Source organism: Leopardus geoffroyi, chromosome C2, assembly GCF_018350155.1.
Source record: "Leopardus geoffroyi isolate Oge1 chromosome C2, O.geoffroyi_Oge1_pat1.0, whole genome shotgun sequence".
NCBI lineage: Eukaryota > Metazoa > Chordata > Mammalia > Carnivora > Felidae > Leopardus > Leopardus geoffroyi.
Genome location: NC_059333.1, coordinates 74,302,258 through 74,322,190, shown reverse-complemented (window position 1 = coordinate 74,322,190; position 19,933 = coordinate 74,302,258). Strand labels below are relative to the sequence as shown.

The following is a 19,933-nucleotide window of genomic DNA, read 5'->3' as shown; positions in this document are numbered from 1 at the left end:
TCCCAAGAAATCACATCTAGTTAAATGAGAGTGTAAGAATTAAGTCTGTATCATCATGGCCCTCGAAATGATAGCATGGTCAAAGGAGAAAATATAAGTGGGCTAAGCTAAAGTTGAAAATGGGTCACCACAGACTGAAATTTGGTTTTATTTAGAATCCAACCAGTAGAAGAGACAAAAAAAAAAAAAAAAAAAAAAAAAAACCAACTCTGAAGAGACTGCCTTAAATGCCTAAGACAGATATTAATTTTTAAAAACAGTAATCTCAAGACAGGTTTCATACGTTTTACTATTTAGATACAGAGAACAGCAACTAGCAAGTCCTGGCAAAGAACTGTTAACTGTCTATTCTACAGTAAAAAATGAAAAGCTAATGTCAACTCTAGTAAAGCCTTAACCTTTTCTCCATTCATTTCAACTATATTTATACTTTATATTGTATATTCCTTTATAAAGTTAGACTTTATTTCTGTCACTTCTTATTTTCTACTTTTCTTTCTTTATCCATCAGTAACTCCAAGATTAGGAGACTCCAATGACAGGCAGACAAGATGTGAAAATTAGTAAAATATGTATATGTTGACTTTAGTGTTCCTATTTTATTTTCTAGCAGGCATGTTTTAAGATAGCATGCACTTCTGTTTATCCACTGACAGACATGCACAAACTGCTTATATTAAGGACAAAAGTTTTGTGGCTATATTTCTGCCAAACCACAATTTTTAATCATGTTCTAATAAAAATAGGCCAGTGATCAACAATTGGGATTACTTTTTATTCAAGTGAATTTGAAATTAAATTGGAATATAAAATACCTTAATACAAAATTACATGGGAATACAAAGCCTTTAAGTTTTTTGAAGTTTTCCAAATAACACAAAAGATGCATTTAAAATAGGAAAACATCTTTTTTTTTTTTTTTTTTTTAACGTTTATTTATTTTTGAGACAGAGAGAGACAGAGCATGAATGGGGAGGGTCAGAGACAGGGAGACACAGAATCTGAAACAGGCTCCAGGCTCTGAGCTGTCAGCACAGAGCCTGACGCGGGGCTTGAACTCACGGACCGCGAGATCACGACCTGAGCCGAAGTCGGACGCTTAACCGACTGAGCCACCCAGGCTCCCCAAAACAATCTTTTTTTTAATTGGAGAAGCATGGATATGGTAGATTTTCTCAGACCTCTAAAATTAACTTTCCTGACACAGCTGTCTTGCTTACCAAACAGTCTGAACACCAGTTTTCTTAATTAAAAAAAGGGGGGGAGGCATTATTCTCTGACAGATGTTTCAGCTAACCTTGGGCATGCTAAATATTTCCTTGAAATTTAAAAATATGGAACTAAAACTAAAACACATACATCAACTTTCATAAGTTCACCTCAACTAAAGCTAACTTTAGTTACAAAGTCCTCTTAGAAGAAGTGATTGACCTTCTATGGAAGGCTTTTTGTCCCAGAGCATGCTTCCAATATTGTCTCAGTAATATACTTTCTACTTATTAGATAATATCAGTTTTTGTGAAAAAAAAAAAAAAAAAGTAAAAACAGATGACAATATTGATACTTGAATCATCTTAACCTGTCCAAATGTATGAAGCAATAAAACTTGACCTACAAACCACATAGGGTAGAAGAATAAAATAATGTGAAAATGCGCTGTAAACTGACGTGACAGGTATAATTTACCGAAATCTGTGACCAGTTTGCCAAGTAGAACACCAGCATTTCTTTACATCTACAACAAAAATAACTACTATTCATTCTATAATATTGCAAATATCTGAAGTTTTATATGAAAAAAATTAAGTTGTCCCAGATATTAGTATATTCTCAAATTTTAAAAAAATTGGCAATTGATGTTTTTCCCTATAAGCTCCAATTTTGATTAATCGAAATGCTATCTCCTACTGCCATAGGTAGACAAGTTTGACACCAGCACAAGACTCCCTTCTACTGGCCCTTTCGGCAGTGGATGCAGAGGTGACAGAAAGAAAGAACTGCAGGTGAACGCTGTCTGCACCAGTATCAAAAATGACAGGAAGACAGTTGGCACTGTGCAGACCGCCCAGCAGCAGAGAGCAATACCCACTGTTCCAACTGAAGATCCTCTGTTCCTGCTTCTAATTCTAACTCTGTCTGCAACATGCTGTAAAAATAAAAGCTGGAGCCAGAAGCAATAGGATGTGAAAACCAGGAATGTTTAGAACAGGGTGGCTTCAATTTTAAACTTTAGACTGGCAGCTCCCATGAGAACAAAACAAGACAGTAAACATCTAAATCACTAGGTTCATTCTATTCATGAAGACCTATTTCACATTGAAAGAACAGTTTCAACTCTACTCTTCTTACGTTATTTTTAAAGAAAGGAAGCAGGATAAAAGAAATCACAACAAATGCCAAACTTACAATTCTTGTAGCAAGGTTGCCTGAAGGGTTTTCCTTTTGAAAAGGCAATTGCCACTATGAGGTACTGAAAACTGGAGATAAAAAACACTGTGGTATTTTCATAATTTTGTATATTATGTGTATCAGGTTTGGTTTCATTGTCCAAGTATGAAGAATTCCCATACAGGCTTCTCGTATTACAAGCACTAGAACACAAAAAATGTTTACAATACTAAACACAATACTCACTTCCCAAAAGTTCACTGTCCTCAATCACTATCACAACATAAACAGAAATAAGGTGGTGCTTATAGGAAGAGATCCAACAACATCAAGGTAAAATATATGGAACAGGCAACACCAGCGTTGTGTCTCTTCTCTTTAGTCACATTCCAATCAGTTTAAAAAACTAGAAGAAACGTCATAATAAATAAGCCCCACTCATTGTTTAAATTTAAGGATGATACTAATATAACACTGTATGTGGATTATACTGGGGTAAAATTTTTAAAAAAATCAAACTTTGAGAGTAATTTTAACACAGTAGAGGTTAACAGACCTTAGGTCTGACCTTAGCTCTACCAATTTTTTGGCTTAATCGAGGAAATATTACTTTATTTCTCAGCCCATTTCCTGACCTATAAGTGTGGATACCACCTGTGCCATCACAGGGTTACTGTTAAGGAATGAGGGATGACTCTGTCAATGCCTAGGAAAGCACCTGGCACCTAGACGACCCTCAATATTCTCACCGATGTATGGTGCTCTTTGAGCTCTACTCCCAGATGGGCAGGACAAACACAGGTAATACCCATTACTAAAACACTAACTACATAAGCACAGGCAACTAGTAACAAAATGTTAATCTGCTACAAATGAACTCTGGAAAGATACTCCGGAACAATTCCATCTATTTCTTTTTATGTGCAGTGTCCATATGTACATATAAGCAAACAGTAATGTTAAATTTCTTAAAGTTTCCTGAAACTTTAAAAAAAAATTTTTTTTTAACATTTATTATTGAGAGACAGAGACAGAGCATGAGCATGGGAGGAGCAGAGAGTGGGGGAGACAGAGAATCTGAAGCAGGCTCCAGGCTCCGAGCTGTCAGCACAAAGCCCGACGTGGGACTTGAACTCACAAACCGCGAGATCATGACCTGAGCCGAAGTTGGACACTATACCGACTGAGCCACCCAGGCGCCCCAAGTTTCCTGAAACTTTTAAAGACAATCTCCTTTCATTACAAGCAAACTATAAATAAATGTTTGCATCTAAAAATTTAATTCTACAAAATTACCTTAGTGAATGGCTTACATGTTTGATTAATTAAAATAATGTTATCATAATTTGTCACTGACAAAACACTCTACCTTATAAGTAAGAGAAGCACTTGGCACTTTTTTTACGAGTTTTTTTTCTATTGTTTGTTTTAAAATGCTATTTCCTAAACTTAGGGTAGAAAAGTTCGACACACAAACATTCTGGGTTTAGGAAAGACTCTAGTGATTAATTTCAACTTTCTCACTTTACAGGTAAGGAAAGCAAAGCTCAGTAGCAAATTAAGAAACTGGTCCAATATCCTCATCTTGGTAGTGACCATGAGGACCTTGCCTGACCATCTTTCTACAGATAAAAGGAGTTACCATAATATTTATAATCAAATATAAGCCAAATAATTTAACTATTTAATCAAGCTGCCTGTGAACTGTTATATAAATTTTAAAACTTATTTTTACATGCATACATGTTACACATATCTTACACACATTTTTTAAATGGATTGACCAACTTACTCTGACTGTGGATGCCATACTTCATACCAAGATTGCTGCTTGACCCAAAAAAACCCCAAAGATTGAAATCCAATGCAGATGATGATCTGAGACAAAACGGAGAAGAGAAGGGCCCCAGATATAAGACCTGAGGGTGGTCTTTGTGCCACAAGTTCCTTCCAGGCAGGATTTAAACTCACTATATTGAGAAGAAAAACAGGAGGAGTTTTTATCTAAATTAGTTGCTATAAAACTCAGATTCATTTAGGAACTTAAATTTATTTCTAACAAATCTTTACTATAAAAATTGTCCAAAACCCAATCCAGATGTCATACAGATTTAAGTAATCTGTAAGAGTAAACAAAAGTGTACTATTTTTTTCATGGCTTTTTCAAAAGTGTACTATTTTTTTCATGAGTAAGTACTTTTACATTACCCCACTGAAATTCAGAGAAACACTAGTATAAGTAGAAAGAATACTAAACATAAACTATAACATCAATCACCATCCTTGTATGTTCAACTAAAAATTTATTTATTTCTCAATCTTTAATTGCAAATCTACAGTAATAATACATATTTTCTCCTCTTAAAAAGACATTAACAAAGGTTGGAAGCTACATAAACATAACCGTAACCAAAAAAGGCTTTGATCACTATTAAGGTGATGCCCCCCAAGTTTCTCCACAACATTCCTCTTTATAATTGGTAAGTAATTTGTAAAAAGATATTGAAACTATGTAAAAATCCTGTTCCTCATTAAACTTTCACTCGCCAGTTTTAGTATCCACTAAAGACGATCTAATCCAGTGGTTCTCAATCAACATGCTTTTGACCCCTGAGAACATCTGGCAATGTCTGGAGATATTCTTGGTTACCACAACTTGGTTGGCTGTGTTACTGGCACGTAGGGGTAGAGGCCAGAGATGCTGGTCTAATGCACAGGATAGAATTAGCTGTTTTAACAGATCAATCAGATCAGGGTCTTTTCATGGTCTAAGCCCATCATTCCTTCTATATTTATTAGTTTGCATTTTACTCTCAGGAAGAGCTTTCCCTTCTCTCCCTATTTATTTCCAATATGAACTTGTGAATATTCATTTGACTAAATGGGTCATATCCCATTACATCATTACTTATTTTTATATAATCACAAAGACCAGAATAAACCAACATCTTGTGTCTCCTCATATGCTGTACTGAGGATACAACATCACTTCTGCCATGTTCCTGCCAAGAATTCATAGCCCAAGTCTAAAGAGACCACATCAGACATCCATATATTTGGTTTCTCTTCTTTCATAAATGTCAACATCAAGATGCCCAAAAAAGGGCTGATGTAATATTCTGGATTAAAAAAAGACCAAAGAGAAAAGATAATGAAATTTGTGAGCCTGGGTTAGATCCTGGTCTAGAGAACTAGGGGAACAAAATAAGTAGAAAAGATATTATTTGGATATATGACAACACTTGATTATGGCCTGTGGGTTAGATAATATTGTATGAGTGTTAAATTTCCTGATCTTTATAACTATGGTTTGTTTTGTTTTTTAATGTTTAGTTTTTGAGAGACAGAGCACGAGCAGGCAAGGAACAGACAGAGAGGGAGACACAGAATCCAAAGCAGGCTCTAGGCTCCGAGCTGTCAGCACGGAACCTGATGCGGGGCTCGAACCCACAAACTGTGAGATCATGACCTGAGTCGAAATCGGACACTTAACTGACTGAACCACCCAGGTGCCCCATAACTATGTTTAATTATGTCAGAGAATGGCTTTGTTTTACGGCAATATACACAATATTCAGAGACAAAGGGGCATGATAACAGAAACTTATTCTCAAATATTTCAAATATTTCATGGACAGAGAACAATAAAATAGGGCAAATGAAAACAATGAGTAGTAAAAGAACATATTTACAGGGAATCTGAAGAAGTATGCACTGTTATAATTATTGATATAAATTTACCAAAGTTTAATGAGTTACATCAGAATTTCATATGCTTTTAAATCAATAGTAAAGCAAAATACTCACTTGTAAATACCACTACCAAAATGATTGCCAGATCAATGAAGAGAAACTGGAAGTCTCCCAGGTTACTTAAGATCTACAGAAGTGATTTTTAAAACATAATTAGTTTTCAGAAATTATTTTTATACCATTTTCCCTGGCCTTAGATTTTCCTCCTTTGGTTTCAGTTGCCCCCCTCCATGCACTCCCCCTCAACCCCGATAAAGACAACTTTAAAATGACACTTGGACTGGCTTAAAAATTAAAACACATTTGCCTTTGATATTAGTGACATAGAACATACGTTTGCAAACATTCAATTTATTAATATAAAAGGCATCTCCTAAAAATTCATTCAATATAAATCTTAAACCTTTTGGCAAAAAGGAAACACAAGCTTTTACTCACAATATTCAACATTCTTGAAAATTAGTATCTCAAAGCTTCCTTAATATCTAACACCATCCCTCCTGATACTTTCTACAAGGTAGAAAGGATATTTTCACAAAGACTCCCTGGCATGTCACTAATGTTAATTTTGAGAAAACTCTAAAGTGATCTCACTTCAATTATAAAATCCAGTGGATTACCTATGGACACCACTGTTTACACTTTTTCTCCAAGTGCATAAAGTCCTACAAACTACTGCTGAAACATCTTTTCTCATTCTGACCTTTTCTAAAAATGTATCGCAAGGTTAACTACAATTCTGAAATATGTCACAGCTTGACATTTTGAAGAGTTCTAAGAAAGATGCCCAATCTGAGCTAAAGGCAAAAAAAGAATACAATCATCTTTTATTCACGAGGCTTTAGCCACAGTTGTCAGCCTTAAAGAAAATGCTATTCTAGATCAATGAGATTTTCAATCTGCTACTCAAAATATAACAAACCAAAGGAAAACTTACAGATGCTAGTTATGTAAGTTTCATAATTAGTAGACGCATACATACTCAATTTTTTAGCTTAAATGCCTTAACACTAAGCAGCATCTCTATAAGCAATGTTGGTACTCACAGAATATAGCAGAGTAACACTGAAGTACTGTATAATGCTGTACAAAGCCATAAATTTAAACACACAGAAAGAAGTCATTAAAGCAGCACGGCCTTCCCTATGAAAACAAATGTTGGCATGTGAATAAAAGCATTTTGAATTCCTCTTCCAAATCACAATTATATCTTGACAGATGAATAGCAACATTCAACAGCTACAACAAAGCACTTTTCTACCAAAAGAATTAAACCAAAGCAGAACTGAAAGAGATGAAAAGTAGCAACCAGTTGGTAACTAAGGTATAGAATATACTAATACACCATTACAACAAATTCATACTCATTTCTATAATTTTTTTCTACATTATTAGAGCAAGCCACAAAGAGATAATGGGAAAATTTTCAATTTGTGCTACCTGATAAGGTTTGGCACACAGGAAATACTAGGAGTTTTGGAGGTAAAGGGAGATGCCACTGAAGCCTCGAGCTCTGATAACGAAATGCCTCCATGTGCCCTCTTCAAAGCCTAATGGTTTGAAGAAGAAAAGGAGTTAAGTTTTGTGAATGGGACTTGGGTAGAGAGAATTATAAATCACAAAAACCATACTTACACCACAATCATTTGCCCCATCACCGCACATTCCGACGAAGTAACTGAGAAACAAAAATTATGTCGATTAATTTTTTAAAATAAACAACATTTAACTTAATATTTCTTCAGGGGCACCGGGGTGGCTCAGTCAGTTAAGTGTCTGACTTCAGCTCAGGTCATGATCCGCACTTCATGAGTTTGAGCCCTGCATCGTGCTCTGTGCTGACAGCTCAGCGCCTGGAGTCTGCTTCAGATTCTGTGTCTCCCTCTCTCTCTACCCCTCCTATGCTCACACTCTCTTTCTCTCAAAAATAAACAAACATTAAAAATTTTTTCACTAAAATTTTTTTTTAAAAAAGGATTTTCTAATACATTATGAACAGCTAACAGACCAAGACCTCCCCACTGAAACTGACGAATCTTTTTACCACACTGACCACAGGCATTTTGCTTTGTAAACAGCACCAGCTTGCAAGTCAAATGACCTGGGTTATTGTCCCATTTCTGTCATAAGCTGGGCAAATAGTTTATTATTTGGCATCTTAATTTCCTAATCTTTAGAACAAAAGTCTTGGGCCTGTACAGTCTTTAGTAACCTACTTTTAAGGTTATCAGTAAAGATTTCTCCCTTTAAAACTGGAAACATAATTATTTACAGAAACTATAAAGTCACTTCTAGAAGCTGAGTAAATGAACTCTATCTAAAAGATATTACCTGGAAAAGGAATTGTGGATATTTATTTTCGCTAAATAAATGAGTACATGAGCCTCTTGTAAAGAGGCACTTAGAGTTATCACCTATCTTGCAGGTGACAATTCTATACACATGAAATATCAGTTACTTTTCTGGGTTTGAAAATGAAATTACAATTCATAAAAATAAAACACCACCAATACTTACTCTACATTTTGCAATGCTTCTATTAATTGTGTCTTCTGATCAGGTGCCATACGAGCAAAAACAGTGCCATGCAACATCAACTGAAAAAAATATGAATTTATTTAAAATACTATTCACAATGTATTCTTGTGAACACAAACATACATAAACCCAAGTCACTAACCTTAGGAGCAAGGTCTTGAAAATGTTCCAATATCACTGAAAATGATTTTCCATTCATTGCAAAATGGTAACGAGTCACTTGAAGATTCTCTAAGCTATTATGGACCAATTTAATTGGAATAGCCTATGTACAAGACATTCAAAACAATATTTAGGCAGCCAAACCGAGTAATACAATCCTATTTTTTAATTAAAAAAAAAAAAAAATTTTTTTTTACATTTATTTATTTATTTTTGAGAGACAGAGAGAGACAGAGCACAAGAGGGGGATGGGCAGAGGGAGAAGGAAACACAGAATCCGAAGCAGGTTCCAGGCTCCGAGCTGTCAGCACAGAACCCGACGCAGGGCCTGAACTCACAAACTGTGAGATCATGACCTGAGCCGAAGTCAGATGCTCAACCGACTGAGCCACCCAGGCGCCCCAATCCTATTTTAAATATATCTGATCTATGGGGTGCTTGGATGGCTCAGTCAGTTAAGTGTCCGATTTCAGCTCAGGTCATGATCTCACAGTTCGTGAGTTCAAGCCCCATTCCAGGCTCTCTCCTGGAGCCTGGAGCCTGCTTCTGATTCTGTGTCTCCCTCTCTCTCTGCCCCTCCCCAACTCAGGCTCACTCTTTCTGTCTCTCTCAAAAATAAACATATAAATAAATAAATAAACAAACAAACAAATAAATAAGATCTAAAACTAAATTCTTTCATTTGATATTTTACATAAAACAATCAAAGTTTAACATTTTTTGAAAGTGAAAAGAAACTCAATGTTAAGGTAATCATCCAGTGATGTTTATTTAAAACAAATAAACAAAGGCTAAATATCAGCTTCAGTTTGAAATAATGCATGAATGAAACATTATGGACCACTTGTATCATTTATCGCTACTTTAAAAATAGGACAAATACCTGGGATTCTTATACTTTAAAATGGTGCTTCTCAGCTTTGGCTAAATATCCACAATTTGAGGTACCTGGGTCTTACCTAGTCCTAATGAATCAATCTCTGAGGAGACAGCCCAGGTGTCTGTTTTCATTTATGTTTTGTTGTGTTGTACTTTAATGCACCACTTTTTATTTCTTCAGACTAAATTCAAACAAACAAGCTTCAAAAGGAAAAAATCATCTTGACATTACCTCCGAGTCAATGGCTGATGAATTACTGCACTGTGTTAGGGTGTCTGCATAATGCCAGTTTATCTTGGCAACTTTCCCATCCTTCGGAGGTAATGCTTCAGCAATAATAACTTTATCCTGAGGTAGTATCATTCCACAGTCTCTGGCCACAGAGACAGCAGTCAACATGTTGTCACCTAATGTTCAAGATATTGACAATATGTTAAAATTAAAATGGAAACATAAATGTACTTGACAACAATACTTACCCAGAATCTCTATTACCCCCGACTACGCTTGGCAAAATGAGGATCCTGTACAGTCTTACCCTTGGAGCTTCAAAATACCAAAAATCAAAACATACTTTTCAAAGGAAGCCTCAAATAACTCCAGCACACATATGCTAAACAGACCACTCTTACCCACACTTTTTAAAGTCAGATACATTCTGAATCTTTTTGTCATGCACTGGTAGCACCCACCAATGCCTGGCACCGTGTCACACACACAGCAGGTGCTCAAAAACTATTTGTTGAAATAACTCAAGAGTGACCGGTAGTCTGTACAAGAATGCCTAAGATCACAGGGAAAAAAAAAAAAAAAAAAAAGAATGGATTACAAAAGCAAAAAGATAAAGAAGGTAACAAGAATGCAAGCTATAAAGAGAACCTCTCCGTTGTGAAAAGGCAAGAACTGAAAAGAAGCCCTGTAAGGACAGGCTCAAGAGAAGAAAATATAAACATATGTGAAAAGCCAGCAAAGGTATGAGAAGTTCACTGCTGCCAGAACGGAAGGGCAATATTACTTCTTCCCCCAATTTCCACACATTATTTCCAAGGGCATCCTCCTATGACAAGAGTGACCCCCCCCCTTGGGAACCAAAGCCACAGTTTGTCACAGCAGAGAAAGAGGAAAGTGCTTTCAAGGAGGAATCATTAGAAGCAAGGAATTGCTGGGATGCTAATAAATGTATCTACTTGAGCTACATAGTAATAAGTATACTATTGGATGGGTCTCAGAGTCTAAAACAAACAAACAAAAAAAAAATGTACACATGCCCTTTCCATATAAGGCTTAGTGAATATATAAAGCCATAAAGTGACTACCTTAATTATGATTATTTACTAAGAAAAAACACTTAGGAGCTGCCACAGTTTCACAAAGCTAAGGAATGGGAATTACATAATATTTATCAACAGCATAATACCGGGAGAATCACTTAGTAGTCAAAAATCACAAACAAATCAAACAATGGCTATCTTCACTAGTATGCATTCAAGCAATGATAATGAACATACTCTTATACATAAAAATGTAATTCTAACAAATATCTGTTAATCATTTTTCATGCATCTGGCGCAGTTTTAAAAATTGCAGAAGACCCCAAAATGAACAAAACATTGTCTTCACCCTCTAGAATCGTATATTCTAATAGGGAAAACAAACCTGCAAATAGCACAAGATATAATAACTGCTATAATGTATTATTAAAGAGAGGTAACAAAAAAGGAGCAGTATCTAAATTTTTACAGTATGCCCTTCACCATTTTACTGTTTCTATAAATAGAATTTGCTAGCCCTTAAAAGAGTATTGCAAAGTTATAACTTTGAAGAATATTCTGAGCTGAAATGGGGCATGGGAGGATGAAGCCACTATGTGCTTTTATAACTATCTGGTCATTCCACCACATTATATAACTTGAACTCTAAAAGTCACACTCAATTTTTCCTGTGTCCTTTTATAAAGTCTAACCTGTGACCATGACCGTGCGAATGTTGGCTTTATGCAAATCTTCAAGTACTCCAGGGGTTTCTTGCTTTAATTTGTTCTGCATTATAATTAATCCCATAAAATCCATGTTGTTTTCAATGACATCTCTGCAGAAAAAGAAATTTTAACACATAATGGTTTAGAAATTTTAACACGTAATGAAACAGTATCTGTTCTCTTTATACTGATAAAGCAATGTAAAATACCCATAAATTGTATATCAAACCTTTTTGTATGTTGAATAAAGCATAAATGTGTTTGAGTTCAATATCTCAAACTTATATCTGGAAAAACAATTCCCAAGAGATATAAATGAAATTAAATTTCATCTTTGGAAATGTGAGAATAAGGATAATTTGGAAATGTTATCTTTGTAAGATACTAAACACTTGTAGTACTAAGGAATGTTCATCTTATATTCCACCTGCAAAATGAATAAGCATAAATAAATCTATGCTTTACTGTCCCCACCTCCACACAACATACCCTAACTTACATGTCCAGAGAAAAGGAAAAAATTTGACTATAAGCACATTCAATAGTTATATTGTATTATGATCAAGTCTTTGAAGAATTTTAGAAAAGTCTTGATCAAATTCTTTCTTTTTTAAGTTTATTTATTTTGAGAGAGAACGAGATAGCACATGCAAGGAGAGAGAGAGAGAGAGAGAGAGAGAGAGAGAGAGAGAGAGAGAGAGACACAGACAGACAAAGAGAATCCAAAGCAGGCTCCACACTGTGAGCAGAGCCCAATTCAGGGCTCGATTTCATGAACTGTGAGATCATGACCTGAGCCAAAATCAAGAGTCAGATGCTTAACTGATTGAGCCACCTATGTGCCCTTTGATCAAATTCTTGATTCTAGAAGTGTGATATTAAAACTATTAGCAGTCTGACAATGAGATCTATTTGGGCCCCAGAAATGGGTCTCTGAGAACATTTACAAATATTCAATAGCTATCAGGACACAATTCCTTCAAAAGTTGAGTATCCACTCTGTACCAAGTAGTACTACCGGTCATTGGAAGGTCAAAGATGAAAAGGTATGATCTGTACTCTCAAGGCGTTTTTTTGGTTGTGGGGTGTGTGTGTGTGTGTATGAGAGAGAGAGAGAGAGAGAGAGAGAGAGAGAGAGAGAGAGAGAAAACAGACGTGCAAGCAAAGAGATGCATGCAAAAATAACATGTGCATTATCATGGAAATGGATGCATTCTTAAGAAATTTCAAACTACCAGAACCGTATCACAGAAATAGGTTTTGTTTTGTTTTGTTTTTTTTCAATGGAGAAAGAAGGCTGAGATTAGGAACCAAAATTTCAGACTGGCAATAACCAACTGGTTTTTCTATACAAAATTCAATAAAGGTGCTTATTAAGCACATAGCTCTAAAACATAAAACACTCTGAAATATAATTTATATTTATGTATGGGTGGTAAAGGTATCAAAGAACAGTTAAGAAGCAATACAAATGACACTGCTGGTGGTGATAGGAAAAATAAGCCTTGAAGCCTGAAAATGCATTTCAAAGAACACAGTTGTACTGATGTGAAAACTCTGGGGTCAAAGCACTACATGCCGTGTTCTCATGATCTGCTAGGTTCTGGCTGCTACTGGTTTCCTTACTCTCCAACGAATGATACAGGTCATGGCAATATTGTTCTCTAATGAATGAATAATCCAATATTCAACTCAAGATAGAAAGGTTCAAGCTATGAGAGAAATGTCAAAACCTGCTCTTGTAAGATAAGATGGAAATACAGAGAGGTTCTTGGTTGAAGCACGTGAAAGGAGAGTAGAGAAAGAGAGAAACAGGGACAGGATATCCTGGGCAGAAGCAACAGCCTACTCAAGGGCACACAATGATGTCTGAATATGACAGGCTTAAGAACTACAGACAAATCAGTAGTTTTAAAGGTCCCAGCAAAAGGTGAAGCTGTAGAGAAAGAGCCTAACGTGCCCTTCACCAGAATTAGAACGTAACATTGTACATGTGTAGCTCCCAACCATGCATATCCATCAGATCTGGCTAATGCTTTTTTTTTTTTTTTTGAAACGTTCATGCTTAAACATGCTTCACCCCAAAATATTGTTTCAATAGGCAGAATTCCTAATGCAGTTTTTCCTTTTAGTTATTGGGCTAGCCACTCCACCCCTTAGTTCTCATTTGGTAAAACAGGATTGCACAACAAATATAAACACCATCCTACTCTTTTCACTTAGTGTGCCTGAGATACAGGGATCTCCCACTTTTTCCAAGTTCACATTAGGCCATTTCACCTTTATGAAAGGCCTACGTTACTCATTTTCACTAACCAAAAGAAACCTGAAGATTTTTTGCTTCCGAGAAAAAAAAATAAGAGGCAAATATAGCGTCCAACATGTGTTTTGCAGCAAGCCATTTTAGAAGCAGCGCACTTCCACGCAGAGAGAGAGGTGCTCCCCAGTTCCTTCCCTAGGGATTATAATCTGCATCTCAACATCAAGCCGCATAGTTTTGAACTGTGTCTGTGAGCTTCTTACTCTACCTTGATTTATTCTGTGCCTGAATTAGCAAGATGTGTCCTACGCTATAAGAAAAGCTTCAAAGAGATTATTTTTGGCGTCTGGAAGCAAAAATTTTTCCACATACATTAATTGTAACTGTTTCTTCACTTTAAGCCATTTCAGCTTAGGAACAATTTTATAGGAATGCTCTACTTTGACAGCAGGAGGAGTTGTTATTAACAGTAATGTTAACAGCCCATAGTTTAGCCATTGCCCTATGGGTATTATGTTATTTGCACTATTTAAACATGAACCTTATGCACACATAGAAATAGCTCTTTAATCTGGATTCTTAGAACTGCACTTGCTGGGTCAAACTGTATAAGCAAATTCAAATTTTGATAGGTACTACACATGTTTATTATGAATCTACAATAGTGTAGTAGCAGTATGTTGTTAAAATTTTCCCAAGCCATCACTAACATTTGGTATTGTCAAAATTTTCAACTTTTCCAACCTTAGGAGAGAAGTGATGTCTCACTGTGGTTTTATTTTGTAGTTCCTCAAAGAACTAAATAAAGTGTACTACCCTTTTCATGTGTTCATCGGCCATTTGTATGCCTTTTTCTGATTCTTGTCTGCTTGTGTAATTCATCCTTCTTTTGTTTTTTTTTTTCATATTAAGTGTTGCGTGTTTTGTTTTCTTTCTTTCCTGATACATTTTCCTAACAGTAAACTCTTCCAGTAGATGATGGGAAGCCATTTATAAGAATTCCAACTAGAGGAGCACCTGGACAGCTCAGTCAATTAAGTGTCTGACTTCGGCTCAGGATCTCTCGGTTCGTGGGTTCGAGTCCCATGTTCGGCTCTGTGCTGACAGTTCAGAGCCTGCAGCCCACTTTGCAATCTGTGTCTCCCTCTCTGCCTCTCCTATGCTTGTGCTCTGTCTCTTTTCAAAAATAAAATAATATACATTAAAAAAAAAAAAAAAAGAATTCCAACTAGAGACCGGTGTGTTAAACAGCTCTCTGGAGGCACTATGAAACACAAATTAAAGAGTGGAAAAGACTGGAGAAAAGTAAATGTGATGATGGTTATGTCATTCGACCTTTGGAAGCAGGGAGGTGGGGAATGGTGGTAATTAGTTATTAGGATTCATGTTACTCTGGCCAAAATAATACTTGGTTCGAATAACTGGGCAAAACCAAGTATTTTATTTGGGAAAAACAAACTACTATAGAATTATGTTTATGTTTTCAAACATAATTATGTTCCTAGAACATACCTGACACATAGCAGACAATAAATATTTAACAAACTGAGAAGGGTTTCAAAGATTTGTACTTGTATCTCAATCATCTAAAACAAACACTGCATGAGGTACAGTTCCATACATTCAATAAATATTTAATAGGGTTTTTGGAAAGATGGCTAAGCAGCATGGAGATCCTCAGCTTGTCTCGTCCCTGAAACACAGCTAGATCAGCACCAAACCATTTTGCACACCCAGGAAATTGATCTGAGGATTAACACAACAATCTGCATAACTTGAGCCACAGAACTCGGCAGGTACACAGCGTGGACAGGCGAACTGAGAAAGAGAAAAGCCACAGAGGGTAGGGAGCCATTTTTGCAGAGAAAGGAAAAAGAAAGGGGGAGTGTGCGGCACATCAGGAGAGTGCAGGAAAAACACTCCCCTGAAAGTAGCTGGAGAGAAAGAGAAAGAGTGAAAACATTCACAGGAAACTGAACAAGAAATCTGTCCCCCAAAACCACTGACAGGAAGAAAGGAGAAGGTTTCAATACCACCAGGATTGAACAGTGGAGCTCAGTGCCTGGTGGTGCTCTGGTGAGGAAGCAGGGCAAATCACCAGGAGTAGGCAGCAGGGTCTGAGGGGTCTGAGGGAACCACGGGGAACCAAGTGGTTCCCTTGCTTGGAGAGCATTTAGTAAAGGCCATACAACCTTCACAAAGGCAAAGGTCCCAGAGGACCCCAGAGAGCAGTCACATTTGCTGGTACCGAGACAGAGACACCAGAGTACAGCAAACCCTGGCTCTGGCTGTGTGTTCTGATCAGCCACAATCTCCAAACCTCTGCCACTGCACTATCACACAAATGTTTTCTGGGGCAAGCAGGCACACAGCCATTGCTCAGTGAGACCCTCCCCCAAAGAGTCAGCGTGGCTCCAGGCCAGGGAAGGGCAGGGGTGGAGGTGGTGGTGGTGGTGGTGGTGGTGGTGGTGTATGAAGTGTGGGGTTTTGAAACACAACCCCATCTGAGATAAAACTCTGGAAGGAGGTGTTGCCTGACAGGCAAATGGCTTGGACACAGACAGGGTAGAGGCAGGGAGTGGATGGAGGCCTGAGACAAAGGAGAGGTGCTTGATAGCAGGTCGGTGAGATCTATATACTGCTTACGAGAGACATATTTTAGACCCAAAGACACATGCAGTTTGAAAATAAGGAGATGAAGAACCAGCTATCGTGCTAATGGTCGTCAAAAGAAAGCTAGAGTAGCCATACTTCTATCAGACAAACTAGATTTTAAAATAAAGACTGTAACAAGAGATGAAGAAGGGCATTATGTCATAATTAAGGGGTCTATCCACCAAGAAGATCTAACAATTGTAAATATTTATGTCCCCAACGTGGAAGCACCCAAATATATAAGTCAATTAATCCCAAACCTAAAGAAACTCATTGATAACGATACCATAATAGTAGGGGACTTCCAACAGCCTTCTTACAGCAATGGACAGATCATCTGAGCAGAAAGTCAACAAGGAACAATGGCTTTGAATGACACACTGGACTGAATGGACTTAACAGATATATTCAGAACATTTCATCCTAAAGCAGAATACATTCTTTTTGAGTGCACGTGGAACATTCTCCAGAATGGATCACATACTGGGACACAAATCAGCCCTCAACAAGTACAAAAAGACAGAGATCACACCTTGCATATTTTCAGACCACAATGCTACGAAACTCGAAATCAACCACAAGAAAAAATTTGGAAAGATTATGAATACTTGGAGACTAAAGAACATCCTACTAAAGAATGAATGGGTTAAACAAGAAATTAAAGAGGAAATTAAAAAGTACATAGAAGCCAGGGTGCCTGGGTGGCTCAGTTGGTTAAGCGTCCAACTTTGGCTCAGGTCATGATCACAAGATCCATGAGTTCAAGGCCTGCACTGGGTTCTGTGCTGACAGCTCAGAGCCTGGAGCCTGCTTCGATTCTGTGTCTCAGTCTCTCTGCCCCTCCCCTGCTTGCTCGCTCCCTCCCTCTCTCTCTCTCTCCCCCCACCCCATCTCTCTCAAAAATAAAGGTTAAAAAATTTTTTTAATTAAAAATAAAAAGTACATGGAAGCCAATGAAAATGAAAACATGACAGCCTGAAATCTCTGGGATGCAGCAAAGGAGATAAGAGGGATGTATATAGCAATCCAGGCCTTCCTAAAGAAGGAAGAAAAGGTCTCAAATACACAATCTACACTTAACACCTAAAGGAGCTGGAAAAAGAACAGCAGACAAAGCCAAGTGAGCGCAAGAAGGGAAATAATAAAGATTAAAGCAGAAATCAATGATATTGAAAGAAAAAAAGAAGAAGAATTATAGTAGAACAGAACAATGAAACCAGGAGCTGGTTCTCTAAAAGAATGAACAAAACTGATAAACCCGTAGCTAGATTGATTAAAAAGGAAAAGGAAAGGACCCAAATAAATAAAATCATGAATGAAAGAATAGAAATCACAACCAACACCTCAGAAATACAAGTAACAAGAGAATATTATGAGAAATTATATACCAACAAACTGGGCAATCTGGAAGAAATGGATAAATTCCTAGAAACATATAAACTACCAAAACTGAAATAGGAAGAAACAGAAAATTGGAACAGACCCATAACCAGTAAAGAAACTGAATCAATAATCAAAAATCTCCCACAAACAACAGTCCGGGGCCAGATGGCCTCCCAGGGGAATTCTACCAAACATTTAAAGGAGAGTTTATACCTATTCTCCTGAAGCTGTTCCAAAAAACAGAAATGGAAGGAAAACTTCCAAACTCATTCTACGAAACCAGCATTACCTTGATCCAAAACCAGACAAAGACTCCACTAAAAAGGAGAATTACAGACCAATTTCCCTATGAACATGGATGCAAAAATTCTCAAGAAGATACTAGCAAATCAAATCCAACAATACATTAAAAAATTCTTCACCATGATCAAGTGGGATTTATTTCTGGGCTGTAGGGGTGGTTCAATATCTGCAAATCAATCAATGTAATACATCACATTAATAAAAGAAAGGATAAGAACCACATGATTCTCTCAGTAGATGCACAGAAAGCATTTTGACAAAATATAGCATCCTTTCTTGATAAAAAAAATCTCAAGAACGTAGGGTTAGAAGGATCATACCTCAACATCATAAAGGCCATATATGAAAGACCACAGCTAAAATATCATCCTCAATGGGGGAAAAGTGAAAGCTTCCCCCTAAGGTCAGGAACATGACAGGGATGTCCAATCTTACCACTGCTGTTCAACACAGTACTGGAAGTCCTAGCCTCAGCAATCAGACAACAAAAAGAAAAGGCACACACACTGGCAAGGAGGAAGTTAAACTTTCTCATCACAGATGACATGACACTCTATTGGAAAACCCAAAAGACTCCACCAAAAAAACTGCTTGAACTGATCCATGAATTCAGCAAAGTTGCAGGATATATTAATAATGCACAGAAATCAGTTGCATTCCCATACACCAATAATGAAGTAGCAGAAAGAGAAATCAAGGAATTGATACTGTTTACAATTGTACCAAAAACCATAAAATACCTAGGAATAAACCTAACCAAAGAGGTGAAAAAGCTATTTACTGAAAACTATAGAAATCTTATGAAAGAAATCAAAAACACAAAAAAATGGAAAAAACATTCCATGCTCACAGACTGGAAGAACAAAAAATATTGTTAAAATATCAATACTACCCAAAGCAATCTGCATAGTCAATATAATCCCTATCAAAATAACACCCTCATTCTTCACAGAGCTAGAACAAACAATCCTAAAACTTGTATGGAATCAGAAAAGACCCCAAATAGCCAAAGCAATCCTGAAAAAGAAAACCAAAGCTGGAGGCATCACAATCCCAGACTTCAAATGTATTACAAAACTGTAGTCATCAAGACAGTATAACACTGGCACAAAAACAGACACACAGATCAATGAAACACAACAGAGAATCCAGAAATGGACCCACAAACGTATGGCCAACTAATCTTTGACAAAGCAGGAAAGAATATCCAATGGAATAAAGACAGTCTCTTCAGCAAGTGGTGCTGGGAAAACTGGACAGCGACATGCAGAAGAATGAACCCGGACCACTTTCTTACACCATACACAAAAATAAACTAAAAAAGGATGAAAGACTTCAACGTAAGACAGGAAGTCATCAAAATCCTCGAGGAGAAAGCAGGCAAAAACCTCTTTGACTTCAGCCACAGCAACTTCTTACTCAACACATCTCCAGAGGCAAGGGAAACAAAAGCAAAAATGAACTACTGGGACCTCATTAAGATGAAAAGCCTCTGCACAGTAAAGGAAACAATCAGCAAAACTAAAAGGAAACCAACTGAATGGGAGAAGATATTTGCAAATGACACATCAGATAAAGTGTCAGTATCTAAAATCTATAAAGAACTTATCAAACTCAACACCCAAAAAACAAA

General features: G+C 36.9%; 1 protein-coding gene across 7 annotated transcripts in view; it reads right to left on the bottom strand.

The window, feature by feature from the left end:
- ATP13A3 (ATPase 13A3) overlaps positions 1–19,933 on the bottom strand; it is a 91,208-nt gene that overhangs the window by 18,130 nt on the left and 53,145 nt on the right. For all 7 annotated transcript variants that reach the window (XM_045502558.1, XM_045502557.1, XM_045502556.1 and 4 more), the window contains 10 exons: positions 11,685–11,809; positions 9,953–10,128; positions 8,822–8,944; positions 8,659–8,738; positions 7,777–7,819; positions 7,582–7,691; positions 7,188–7,284; positions 6,196–6,268; positions 4,181–4,358; positions 2,407–2,591 (listed from right to left, as the gene is read on the bottom strand). In XM_045502558.1, the coding sequence (XP_045358514.1) occupies positions 2,407–2,591; positions 4,181–4,358; positions 6,196–6,268; positions 7,188–7,284; positions 7,582–7,691; positions 7,777–7,819; positions 8,659–8,738; positions 8,822–8,944; positions 9,953–10,128; positions 11,685–11,809 (1,190 nt within the window). The remainder of the gene's footprint in view (positions 1–2,406; positions 2,592–4,180; positions 4,359–6,195; positions 6,269–7,187; positions 7,285–7,581; positions 7,692–7,776; positions 7,820–8,658; positions 8,739–8,821; positions 8,945–9,952; positions 10,129–11,684; positions 11,810–19,933) is intronic.